At 40.5% G+C, this 12842-nt stretch overlaps 2 protein-coding genes across 3 annotated transcripts; both read left to right on the top strand.

Annotated features, from left to right (window-relative positions):
• Positions 1-45: 45 nt before the first annotated feature.
• med7 (mediator complex subunit 7) lies at positions 46-2029 on the top strand. Its single transcript, XM_058063632.2, has 2 exons — positions 46-186; positions 650-2029. Exon 2 carries the CDS (start codon positions 659-661, stop codon positions 1418-1420), a length of 762 nt encoding a protein of 253 aa, XP_057919615.2. The 5' UTR covers positions 46-186; positions 650-658; the 3' UTR covers positions 1421-2029.
• Positions 2030-3178: 1149 nt separating this feature from the next.
• lonrf4 (LON peptidase N-terminal domain and ring finger 4) lies at positions 3179-11073 on the top strand. Of its 2 annotated transcripts, none has more exons than XM_058063626.2 (12): positions 3179-3833; positions 4942-5060; positions 5718-5840; positions 6037-6225; positions 6313-6439; positions 6559-6634; positions 6763-6877; positions 7491-7612; positions 7721-7879; positions 8366-8543; positions 8626-8775; positions 9199-11073. In XM_058063626.2, exons 1-12 carry the CDS (start codon positions 3536-3538, stop codon positions 9346-9348), a joined length of 1806 nt encoding a protein of 601 aa, XP_057919609.2. In that variant the 5' UTR covers positions 3179-3535; the 3' UTR covers positions 9349-11073. The 2 variants fall into 2 exon arrangements, with proteins under 2 accessions (XP_057919609.2, XP_057919610.2); XM_058063627.2 differs by having other exon boundaries at positions 3181-3833; positions 8381-8543.
• Positions 11074-12842: the final 1769 nt, after the last annotated feature.

Genomic DNA, 12842 nt, shown 5'->3' with positions numbered 1-12842 from the left:
AACTTCATCTACAGGCCGACCAATCCGAACGACAAAACTGAGTCACGTGTATATGTCCGCCAGTAAACTCATACTTTCGTCATTCCCCATGTCCGCTAATGTTAAATGCAATCTGTCCTGTCACATAGTATTCATAAACCTCCAACAAAACATTAACGTTGCTTGACCTAAAGAGCCATTTCAGAGGTATGTTGAGCTGTCTCAGTCTCATCCCCATCTTAGTTTTATACTTAAATTTTGAGATGAGGCGTAACTGTAGCAACAACGACATGTAGCTTACTGCTAATGCTAGCTGCGCTTGCTTATTCTGGTGCGTTCTAATAATGTTTGGCGGTTTGAAAGGAAAAATCGCTATACGTGTATACGCAGGACGTAACTTGATAATCATTGTCTAGTACGTTGTATTTTATTTTAAGCAACCTATAACTTTTCAAGTGGCAAACCTCTCGGTTTTGTCAAACTGCAGTCCAATACATTAATATAGTATTTTACTTAACTTCGTTGAATGCAACAATTTTTTGTGGCATAGGAGGCACTTGTATACTATGACCATATGAAACTTGCTTCAAATGGTTGTTTTGCATTGTCGACAATGTGTAAATTGTTGAATGATATGTTAACAATGTAAACATATTTCTTACTGTTTCAGACAAGCATCATGGGTGAACCACAGCAGGTTAGCGCCCTGCCTCCTCCACCAATGCAGTACATCAAAGAGTACACGGATGAAAATATCTGCAAGGGTCTGGCTCCCAAACCACCACCACCTATCCGAGACAGTTACATGATGTTTGGCAACCAGTTCCAGTGTGACGACCTGATCATTCGCCCTCTGGAGAGCCAAGGCATCGAGAGGCTTCATCCTGTGCAGTTTGATCACAAACGTGAACTCAAGAAGCTCAACATGTCTATCTTGGTGAACTTCCTAGACCTTCTGGACATCCTTATTAAGAGTCCTGGTAGTATAAAGAGAGAAGAGAAGTTGGAGGACTTGAAACTTCTGTTTGTTCACATCCATCACCTGATAAATGAATATAGGCCACATCAAGCCCGGGAGACTTTGAGGGTGATGATGGAGGTGCAAAAGAGACAGAGACTTGAGACGGCAGAGCGGTTCCAAAAGCACTTGGAGCGTGTCGTTGAGATGATCCAGGGGTGCCTTGCCTCTCTGCCGGATGACTTACCACAGCTGGAAGAATCTGAAAGTGCTGGAGATACAACAAGAACTGTGGCTACTGGAAGCAGTGTTGGGCCTTCTGGGCAGGGTCCAAGACTGAAAACAGAGCCTATGGAAGTAGAGGAAGCAGGAGCAAGCTGTATGGCAGCTTCTCACCAGAACAAGGGTGCATCTACAATAAAAAAGGACAAAACATGGGACAAAGATGCTGCCATGTGCAGTATTATTGATAAAATTGCATAGGTTTTCGCGAATGTGGACATTTTTTGTAAGCCTCTGCAAATGATTTTAACAATGTTTGTGTAAAAATGTGGGTTATGTTGTCATTGGGTTAGAATACCAGTTCTCTTATGAATTTAGTATATTTCAAAGCGTTATATATATGGCTGTATCCATCCATGCATTGTCTGTAATGATTATGCCAGGCAGGACTGCAGAGGAAACATAATTTAAATTACACAAGATTAGGGTGGCCAACTTTCCTTTTGTAATAAAGCCAATAAAAATAATCTCTCAAACAATAGTATGAATAATTCACAAGATCCTGTCACATTTTTTCATCATCCCAACTACCCACAAAGAACTGTCAGAGTCCTATTTATACTTCAGACTACAGTTAGTCACACACACTTATTGTTTCCAACACTTGCTATTCTAGTGTTTTGGTAAATTCTCGTTTGCTAAGGGAATATAGATGGTTTTGCTGTGAGTGTAGTTTGCAGTACTTCATCTTATTTAGCAGCCTGATGTGAGCTTCCCTGTATGATGCAATTACATCACTAGTGCAATAGTTAACATATTACTAAAGTAATGGCTTTCTGTCCGAGCTGTTTGGAAAATAGCATTGAGTTGACCCGCATCAATGATCTTACCAAATAAAGTGGTTAGAGTGATCTGAGTAAGTAAGCGATTTCTCCAGAATATACTACTCTTGCATTTTGATTTTAAATAAATATTATATCTAGCACAAAATTCACAACTAGGTACCAGATACAGACCAAAGGTCAAAATTATTTTAGCGCACAGCCCACACAGCTAGGAGACCTGAGTTTGATTCCACCCTCGGGCATCTCTGCGTGGAGTTTGCATGTTCTCCGAGTAGTCCGGTTTCCTCCCACATTCCAAAGTTAATTAATTGTATTTATGAAATTAATTGGCAACCCCAAATTGTCCATAGGTATGAATGTGAGTGTGAATGGTTGTGTGTCTATATGTGCCCTGAGATTGGCTGGCGACCAGTCCAGGGTGTATCCCGCCTCTCGCCTGAAGAGGGATAGGCTGGGATAGGTTCCAGCATGCCCTAATTAAAATGTTTAGATAAAATACGGTAGCTTTTTGCAGGATATTGAGAGAATGACGAAGAGGTGGTCGAGCAACAATCACTTTATTGAAAGTGGCCAAAAAAATGTCCATGTGGGTGGGTAATGTCCAGTTCGGCCCATAGCTTAAAGTAGGCTTTGACTTTTGGCCTACTGTGCGATTGAGTTTGACACCCCTGCATCAGAGTCAATCAAAACCACCAGCCATCAAATGACAGAAAATAACAGAACCGCTGCTTTACCGGAACTGAGTTCTCAATAAGAAAAGTTCCACTTGATGTGCAGCAACTGATGCTACATTGTTCTTTCATGCTTACAATTGAAGACAATTCTCTTCAGCTGTAATTCATTACATATGAAGCACATGTTACTTAACTGTGCTGAGATGTAGGCCAAACAAACGTGCAATAACAGTTTTCATATTGACCCCACCCCTTCGACCTAAGATTCCCTCCTCGAGGTCGACTTTAGGTTATAGAAATAAAAATCAACTTTTGCCAAAGATGACAAAAACACACACACGCGCGCGCGACTACGATTTGCCTTTGTGAGTATGTTTTAAGGATTCGGTTAAAATAGCTCCCAGAATTATGTTATGAAACTCGAAATCGTCGCGTTTCACAACAGGGCTGACGGTAAGCCGCTCAGCCAATGAGTACTCGCGGTTACGTCACGTGGTCTTTACTTATGTTACGCAATGGTGTAACACAGTAACCTGGCATTGTGGCTGTGTGGGTATCTCCAAGCTAAACGAGGTTATTTGCGGACAAGAACGCATCTAACAAACATATAGCACTTCGATTTGTGGAGTCGTCGCTTGAGTTTCATTTCTATTTTCTACCTGTCCGCCATGCAAGTCATCTTGTGTTATTCGGGACGGAGTTGGGTCAGTACGCATTTAATTGAGAGGAAAAGACAATGTGGGCGGCTGAGATAGGTTCATCTAGTAAATGACACACAGTCGAGGAGAAAAGTCTCCCGATGTTCCAGGTTTGAAAGCAGAATAGCAATTCGTGCTGGTGACATAACCCTTTCAGCCATGGAGCTGCTGGAGTGCCCGCTCTGCCGCTTCCTGATGTGGGAGCCGGTGAGCACGTCCTGCGGTCACACTTTTTGCAGAAGGTGTGCGGCCACCTACCTCCCGTCTAAATGCCCCACATGCAAAGAGAGGTTAAAACCGAGAGAAATTAGGAGCATGAAGAATAACGTTCTGCTTATTGGAGTCGTTGAAAAGTGCTGCCCGGAGGACGCAAAGATGAAGTGCCAGCTCCAGGAGAAGCTTCGGACCAAACAGTACCAGGACGCTTTACGCGCTGCCAACGACGGGATTCAACAGGGTGAGATATGCATGCAACAAGGACACGCACAGTCATTCAAATCTAAGGTTTTACGCGCATTTCCAATCCAATATTGCTCATACAAAGTCTGTGCCAAAAGCCCATTTTTTGTTGCACATGTTTATATGAAGGATGGTTAGGGTCAAACTAATGAGAAAGCTAATGAATGAGAAAAATATGTTTATGTCAAAAAACAATTTCGGTATCATTTAAATACAATTAAAAACTGAAAAAAAATCGTGACAGTTTTTGGATAATCGGGATATGTATTAGGTTTTTAAAATAGAATAGTATTGTGTGTGTAGTTGGCTATAATGACATCCAATGATCCCTGCAACCCTGACATTTTCTGTGTGCAACCCTTGCTGGAAAATTAATGTGGGCACCCCTGTACTAGACTCAGAACATGGAATGGAATGTCATCTCAATATTGTCAAGACAATATTGAAATGTTATTTTCAATTGTGGTCTGCAAATGTGACTGGCTGCTCCAAATCATGCAGGCTGACCCATATTTGAAAATGTCATCTTGAACTATTGAAGACTGCAGTGGACCTTTACAGACACATGCAGTAACTGTAGCAGTAGCTACCAATACAGTGAGCCTATCTCAGCAATTTGCTATACCTGCTACTTGTACACCATGTTTTTTACTACTCGAAAATCTTTCAGTGAACGCTATAGTGATAAATAAATAATTGACTATAGTAAGTCCAAATAAGTAAGGATGACATGGACTTATGTATTCTGGGCGGAGTCTTTAAGTAAGGCATACTATGTAACTACTATTCCATGTTTTTTAAACCTACGCAACTAGTAGGGCGGGTTTAACAGTTACCAAACCCCTTACTTGTGTAAATCAGGTTGAAACTGTTATATCACCAGAGAAGACTTAAACAGTGTTTATGGTCACAATTTTTTTTAAAGTTTGAAGTTACATTTAAGTTCAAACTTAGCATGACTGTTGGGTGAGACCATGTTGTCATGATTATCTGGATATGGATAAATATATCGATATATTTATGTAAAGATAGGAAAATCTTATGAAACACCGCAGTATGCTTAAGTATGTGTCTTCTTTTCTTCTTCTCAATGTTGTCCTCTTTAGCCCCTGATGACTTGAGTCTGAAGCTGTACAGAGCTGAAGCAAACTGTGGACTTTTGCAGTTCACTGATGCTCTGACCGACCTTGACTACCTCTGCTGTCTTCGGCCCAACTGGACTGAGGTGAGATGCAGAATTGTCTCGACTGCAAATTTATATAATGCACATTTGCATATATGATATATCTGATGAGAGTCAGTTGGTTTTAGATCAGGGGAACACGCAGGGTGGTCAAAAAATGTGTGACATTATTCTTCTGGAAGAAGTCTTTTGCCAGGCAGGTATTGTTAACTGCTTTGTTGTCCTGTTGAAAAGGACAACCACACAGATGAGGGCCTTCAGTCATGCGAGATGCCCCCGCAACACTCTCCACATAGCCAACTACCGTTTGACGCCCCTGCACAGTTGTTCCATTGTTTCATTGAAGGAAAAAGCAATCTAGATTATGATGGCACTCTGTCCACTGTGTCGTGTGGAAAACATAATCGGTGGGATCTCCTTGTCATCCCAGTAATGTTGGAAGCCATGAGGACCATGAAGGTTTTTCATCATAGAAATAAACTTTCTTCCACCTTTCAATGTCCCATGTTTGGTGCTCTGATGACAATTCCAAATGGGCAATTGAAGATATTTTCGCAGATATTTTCTGAAAGTATCATTCTGAGGTGTCCTTGTTATGTAGGTAATGAAAACATTGTCCTAAAATTTGGGCTATGCACTGTGACCCTTTGTGATCCACTCATACAGGCTGTATGCTGATTCGTGCTTATGTCTGTGCAGGGCTTCTTTCGCAAAGGGAATGTACTGTTGGAGATGGCTCAGCAGACAGAAGCCCTCGTCCAGTTTCACCGTTGCCTCAAACTTCAATCTGACTTTGTTCCCGCAAAGAATCAGATCAAAAAGGTTTGTTCATACCACCTCTCACGATGTAAAGTAACAAATAGCACATCGGAATTGTATTGGTGTGAAAAAATATGGACTGGTGCATCCCTCTGTCTGCAACCTACTGACCTCAGCCAATTCATTGTAGCTATGACCTCCCTGACTTTACAACTGAATGCACCTGTCAACTGAAACTGACATATTTGTACAACTGCAGGTCCTGGAAGCAGAGGGTATATCAGTGCCAGAGGACACATCCAGCTTCATGCAGGTGTTGGCTGATTACCTAAAAGCAGCGGTTTACCCCATTGTAAGCCTTAGTGGCACGCAAGGGCCAACATACCCTGAGGGCCTCAAACATCCACATGGCGACGCAGGGGGCAAAGAAAGGAGAGAAACATACCAGGTGCATGGTGCAGATGGGCTGATGAAAAGAATGCTTGCATGGTGGGAGGTGTTTGCTTGTAAGTTGTAAAACTGTTGTTTTCTTGAGAGCGCCAAAGCGAAGCATGACGCGAGCACCGAGTGCTGCCTGAGCATCTGCCAAGCTGTTTCCTTTCTCCCCGCCACTGAAGACGATGAGGAGCCGATGACGAGGAAGGAGGATGTCCATGGCAGAGGTACATTGAAAGTTTATTTGACGGCCTTTGTAATAGTTTAAACACAACAGCCCTCAGAATTGCATAGAACTCAGAACATGAACTAATTTAAGCAAAACGTATGCTTGTCTTCATCTCAGGTGCAAGTTTTAACTCTGGAGATAAAACTCTCAGTGTGCTCTCTGTGTCAGACTTCGAGTGCCCGCTGTGCATCAGGTTAGAGTCCTGCTCCTGCTTTCCTATAATATCACTAATATCTGTCTACGTGTTTGTAACTCTGACAGATGACACATTTTCTCTATAGACAGCATGTTTTGTTTATTTCGCATGTCTATACTTTCAAGGTTGTTTTTTCAGCCAGTTACCACTCCCTGTGGTCACACGTTCTGTAAAAACTGCATAGAGAGGAGTCTGGATCACAACCTTCGCTGTCCACTCTGCAAACAGCCACTACAAGAGGTAATCATAGCTAATCTCTTATACACTCACTGGCCGACATTAGGTACGCCTGCAAAACCCGATGAGATTTGATATTCTATGGAAAGTTAGGCCTTTACACAGACAGTAATGCCTGAACACAATGAGAATTTTATATTATGACCTTATGTTGTATTGGTATTCTGTATATTGTGCTCCAATGGAGTTTCATACCTGGATCTTCTGGTTGTGAGGCAGGAATGCTAACCACTACACAACATGCTGATCATAATGGCAATCTTGAACAAGTAATAATCACAATAACCCGTAATAATCCATACTGTTATGCAATGATGGCACATTCAAACACACTGAATCATGCGGGTGTGGTGAGCAGTATGGCTGTGGGCCATTAATTAATTCACCAGTTATAAACATAGCAATGCCATCTTGTGTAATGAGATTCATATGGAACTTGAACAAGCGAGTATCATTAGATGCTAGAAGTCAGTGTTTCCCATACACTAATTTATTTGTAGTTGACATTGGTATTGTTGTGTTTATTATTATTGTGGAATATTGTGTGCGTATGAACATTTAATTTTATATCAAGATATAATTATTCTGGTTGACCTCTATCCTATTTTTTTTGCAGTACTTAAAAAATAGAAAGTACAACGTGACAGTGCTGACTCAGCACATCATGGACCGCCTTTTCCCCTCACAGTTGGCTGAAAGGAAACAGGTCCACGGGGCTGAGATGGCTGAACTGTCAAAGTAGGTGCTGCTGAGGGAAACCTCTCATAATCGCCACTGTGTCAACACATATTTCCGCCTGTTTTGTTATCATGTCATAGCATCTACTGTCTATCCGCTTCTCTGCAGCCTCACAAAGGACATCCCTATATTTGTTTGCACTGTGGCCTACCCTGGTGTGTCCTGCCCACTGCACATCTTTGAGCCTCGCTACCGACTGATGATGCGTCGCTGTATGGAAACCGGAACTAAGAAGTTTGGCATGTGCAGTTATGAACATGGCAAAGGGTATGTACATGTCACTGTTTTAACCAAAACCTTCACTTCTACCCAAATTGTACTGTAAATCTGAGATGACAAGCTTTTCAGCACGTTTGTTTTAGTGGGAGAGAGCATATATACTGAAGAAGCATGTCAGTGATGCACAAGCAGACAGAGCAGTGGGAAAAGTTTTCGCCAGTCATATGTGACCTTGAGGAAGAAGAAAATAGCAGCAGGGTATCCAATCTGCCGAGAGATGTGTCATGCTTTTTCATCCCTCACAAATATTTCACTTCATTGCCTTACAAGAATAGAATTTAAATCTCCTAGTTGTGTGGCCCGCGTGCTAACCACTATTTATGTTTTAAGTGACTTAAAATTTAAAGAGTCCTACTTAGTGGAATTTCACCGATTTCGGTTGGGTCTGGAACCATATTACCACGATAAATGAGGGATTACTGTTCACTGTATGTTGATATTGATGTTGTAACTAAAGTATGTTCTTATGTCTAGTTTTCCTTTCCTAAGCTTTGCAGACTATGGCTGCATGTTGGAGATCCATGGCCTGGAGCTGCTGCCTGATGGACGGTCCTATGTAGACAGTGTGGGTGGCAGCAGATTCAGAGTTCTTAAGAGAGGCCACAGGGATGGCTACCACACCGCTGATATCGAATACTTGGAGGATATCAAGGTCTGGCTTGCACAAAAAGTTTTTCAGTCATTCATGTCATGGGTCCATTGATCTACTTACCTCAGTGTTACTTTTTTTACAGGTTGAAGGGAGTGAATTAGAAATTCTACAGGATCTCCATGATAGCGTCTACCAGCAGGCTCAGGATTGGTACCAGCGGCTTGGAAACCGCATGAAAGAACAGATCAACAAACAGTATGGCGCCATGCCCAGTACTGATGAAAACATACAGGTTAGTGTCCACGCTATCACTCTAAATGTACATTCATTATTGCAATACACAGACCAAAGTTCTAGCTGGAAATGACTCAAGTTGCAAAAACCTGAAACAAGTATGTAGAGCATTTCATGAAAAATAAGTTTTATACATAAGCTTCAAATTATTTTAAGACAAAGGCATATCTGATTATGGATGTATGATAATGCTGCTATCCCAGCTGACTTTGGGCGAGAGGCAGGGTACACCCTGGACTGGTATTTACTTAACTTTTATTGCTAAATAGTGGGCTATGTTTGTGATTGTTTTGATCTTTTAATATGCCACATGTGTAGTGGCTCAAAGGCCCACATGTGCTATTCATATTAAATCAATGAATGTTTACCTCAGGTCATACAGTGTCCCTAAAGTCAAGATCATGTATTTATCTTTTTCCAGGCCTCACCCAACGGTCCAGCCTGGTGCTGGTGGCTATTATCTGTCCTCCAGCTGGACCCTGCCTATCAGACCACAGTCCTCTCCCTCACCTCACTGAAAGATCGTCTGGGACACCTACGTCTCATCCTTGAGTACTTCTCTCAGAACTAAATATTTGATGGCATTGTAGTGACAAAAAAGGGTTTATTACACACTCGGATACATCAAATGAAGCCAAGAACCACCAGGCTCACTCATAAAATCGTATTTGGGATGAACTACTGTGAATGAGAGCGGGGCTGTTTTAATATCACAGCTCAAAGCCAAATCATATAGTGAAAGACATAACATGTAATTTTATTACAAAACACAACAGTTATTCAAAGCTGAGTTTCATACCATACTTTTTCATAATGAACATCACAGGAATGAACACACATCATTGCCAGGCCTGCAGAGTATGCAAAACTATTTCTCACAGTTCAAGCCAAAATTAATACACTAGCAAAACAATGAATTTTTTTATGGGAATCTCAAAAAGTGGAAAATGACTCTAAGAAGTCGTGTTGATGAAAGAGCATTTCCATAGTTTTTCCACATCTTCCACACCAATGCAATCGTCCATGCAACATACATGCTGAACTATATCCACATCTCCAACCCACAAAGCATGCTGGGTGACCTTGTAATTATTTATTAAGGACAGCTAATATGTAGTTATGAGAAAACATGTTTTTGCACCGTTCTAAAGGATCATGCTAAATAACAGAACATACTCTAGGGCAGTGGTTCCCAAACCTTTTACAGCCCCGTACCTATTCAGACATATGACCTGAAACCATGTATAAAAACAAACCTTTTTGTTTTAATTACCTGGTAAAATACATAAAACCAACGATAAACCCTCATTTTGTGGCGAATGCCCACTCACAGTGACAGGTTTGGTACACCAATATAAATGAAATCTTCAAGGTGAAACAGTTGCACAATATAATCATCAAACCTACTAATTTGTTTGCATAAGGCACACAGAGTGACAGGATGAATAACTTCATGCTCCGTCTCCTTTCTGTTCCGTTCTCCTTGCGCTCGGAATTGAGAGCGTAAGGTGCTAATTTTTAAGTCTATTTTCATGTACTCCCTATGGCAATTAGCGTACCCCACTTTGGGGAATCTAAGCTCTAAAGCATTCAAATCAACTCGATTTTGCATTGAATGTGCCTCTATAAACATATTATATATAAACAGTATATAATAGTAGTTTTCTTTTTTATCACAACACAAACATGTTTGACACTTTCTTGTGTCCATTTCTGCTAAAAATAATTTATGACATAAAAATATACTCAGTAATTTTGGGTTAAAAAAAAAAAAGATCCGCTGTGGCGACTCCGTAATCAGGAAAAAGACGAAAGAAAAAGAAGACCAATGTTCATTTTCCAAGTGCAGTATGAGAGAATTGTGGAAAAGGGGCACTAGGTGTCGCTGTTTTTCTCCACTTTGTACATAAATAAAATAATGATCCAGGCAGAACCAAATCCTATAATATTATGAAATACGTTGTTAAAATGCACATTCAACTAAATGTTTTTTTTTCAGGACTATGCCCAAATTCAAGTTTTGAAAAATGATTATTTAATGCTTCATTATTGCTTTTGGTTTACAGAATATTTGTCTGATGTTCATATGTTGTTCTTGGTTGTCTGTTTTGGCCTTGGCTCCTTTTAACCTGAGTGAAGTTTAGGGTGACATGTAACGGCACCTAACTAAAGACCTTTATCTTAAATGCCATGACCTAGCTGCTTTAAAGGTAAACTGACTTCAAATCACCCATAATGCTTATGTGACATGTGAACACACGCCTTTCTTTTTTATGTGCATTCTAAAGATATAAAACCAGACAAAAAAAGAGACACCTGCTGATTGCACGTAATGGATCCACCTATGCCACCTAAAAAGACCACTATTAAAACACTTCCAACAAGGTTTTATGGTAGTAGTAACAGGTATTTCCATGATGACATGTAATACTTTTGAAGCATTACTTTTCCAAACTCAGAAGTAAAAACACAGCAGCAGTGGTATCAGCTCAAATATTGTATGTAGCTTTAACTTTTTTGTCGTGGTCTGAGGCATTGTGAGCACGACATGTAGTGATGAGCTGTCTCTTTTTATCTATTTTTATATCTTGACAACATACAGAAAAAAAGACGTATTGCATGTGTTCATGTCTCACACATGGTTTGTGGATGATGGGCAAAATTCCCCCCAAAAGTGCAGTTTTTCTGTTAACTTTTTGTCACTGTGTGTTGGGGAACAAACAGACATGGCCTCAAATGTTTGACAACCTCTGTGTGTTTTTGCATGCAATGCAGGCGGATGTCCATTACCAATCATCCTCTTTTGGTTATATTATTATGGCCACGTTATTATTATTATTATTATGGCCATTATGGTCACGTTGAAGACGTGTCGCTGTATCTAGAGGCATAAGGAGGGAAAACTGTTAAATATAGTGCATCCGGAAAGTATTCACAGCGCTTCACTTTTTCCACATTTTGTCATGTTACAGCCTCATTCCAAATTGTATTAATTTAATCTCTTACCTCAAAATTCTACACAAAATACTCCATTATGACAATGTGAAAAAGTTTTTTTTTTGACTTTTTTTGAATTTATTAAAAATAGAAAACTAAGAAATCACATTTACATAAGTATTCACAGCCTTTGCCATGAAGCTCAAAATTGAGCTCAGGTGCATCTTTTTTCCACTAATCATCCTTGAGATCTTTCTACAGCTTAATTGGAGTCCACCTGCAGTAAATTCTATTTTTAATAAATTCAAAAAAAGTAAAAAAAAAAAAACTTTTTCACATTGTCATAATGGAGTATTTTGTGTAGAATTTTGAGGTAAGAGATTAATTTAATACAGTTTGGAATGAGGCTGTAACATGACAAAATGTAGAAAAAGTGAAGCGCTGTGAATACTTTCCGGATGCACTGTATTACGACCGTGGTCAAACTCGGGATGAATCCCCACAATAACACCTACCTCTGGCTCAAACAGTGTCCCAGCATTGCATGTGGTGCGGGGGGGGCTTGCTGTCATAAATCATTTTGCTTTGAGTGCCTGTCACAAGATCTGCAAGTCTTAACAGCTTGTACATGACAACAATCACGATACATGGCTCTGGCATACTGTTTTACAAAGATTGAGTGCTGCATTCCATGGAATGTCAAGGCTGCATGTTATCTATTGATTTGTAAAAACAAGCTTAACTGGGTGATGCTATATATGACACTATATATATTTTTTTTAACATTAGAAGCGTGCCGTTGGTGTTAATATATGTTTACTGCCTTTTATATAGTGGACAAGCATCAGTATTGCTTTGATAGGCTTAGAAGCAGACTGTGTACATTGAAATGGTAAGTATGATACTGGCATACGGGCCGCACGGTGGACCAGTGGTTAGCATGTTGGCCACATAGTCAGGAGATTGGGAAAACCTGGGTTCCGCCTGGGCATCTCTGTGTAGAGTTTGCATGTTCTCTCCGTGCGTGCGTGGGTTTTCTCCGGGTACTCCGGTTTCCTCCCACATTCCAAAAACATGCATGTTGCCTCATCTCTTGTTTTGCTTTTACTTTACCCTTGATCACTCTCG

This window comes from Doryrhamphus excisus, linkage group LG22 (genome assembly GCF_037039965.1).
Source record: "Doryrhamphus excisus strain RoL-2023G ecotype Guam linkage group LG22, RoL_Dexc_Guam_v1.1, whole genome shotgun sequence".
NCBI lineage: Eukaryota > Metazoa > Chordata > Actinopteri > Syngnathiformes > Syngnathidae > Doryrhamphus > Doryrhamphus excisus.
Note: the sequence above shows the minus strand (reverse complement) of the source record. Positions and strands in the feature narration are given on the sequence as shown.

What these genes read in the sequence shown, in the direction of transcription:
- med7 (XM_058063632.2), top strand. Translation starts at nt 659, where the DNA reads ATGGGTGAACCACAGCAGGTTAGCGCCCTGCCTCCTCCACCAATGCAG.
- lonrf4 (XM_058063626.2), top strand. Translation starts at nt 3,536, where the DNA reads ATGGAGCTGCTGGAGTGCCCGCTCTGCCGCTTCCTGATGTGGGAGCCG. An exon ending in CAAAGAATCAGATCAAAAAG is followed by an intron (nt 5,841 to 6,036) that starts GTTTGTTCATAC and finishes GTACAACTGCAG; the next exon opens with GTCCTGGAAGCAGAGGGTAT. An exon ending in GTACTGATGAAAACATACAG is followed by an intron (nt 8,776 to 9,198) that starts GTTAGTGTCCAC and finishes ATCTTTTTCCAG; the next exon opens with GCCTCACCCAACGGTCCAGC.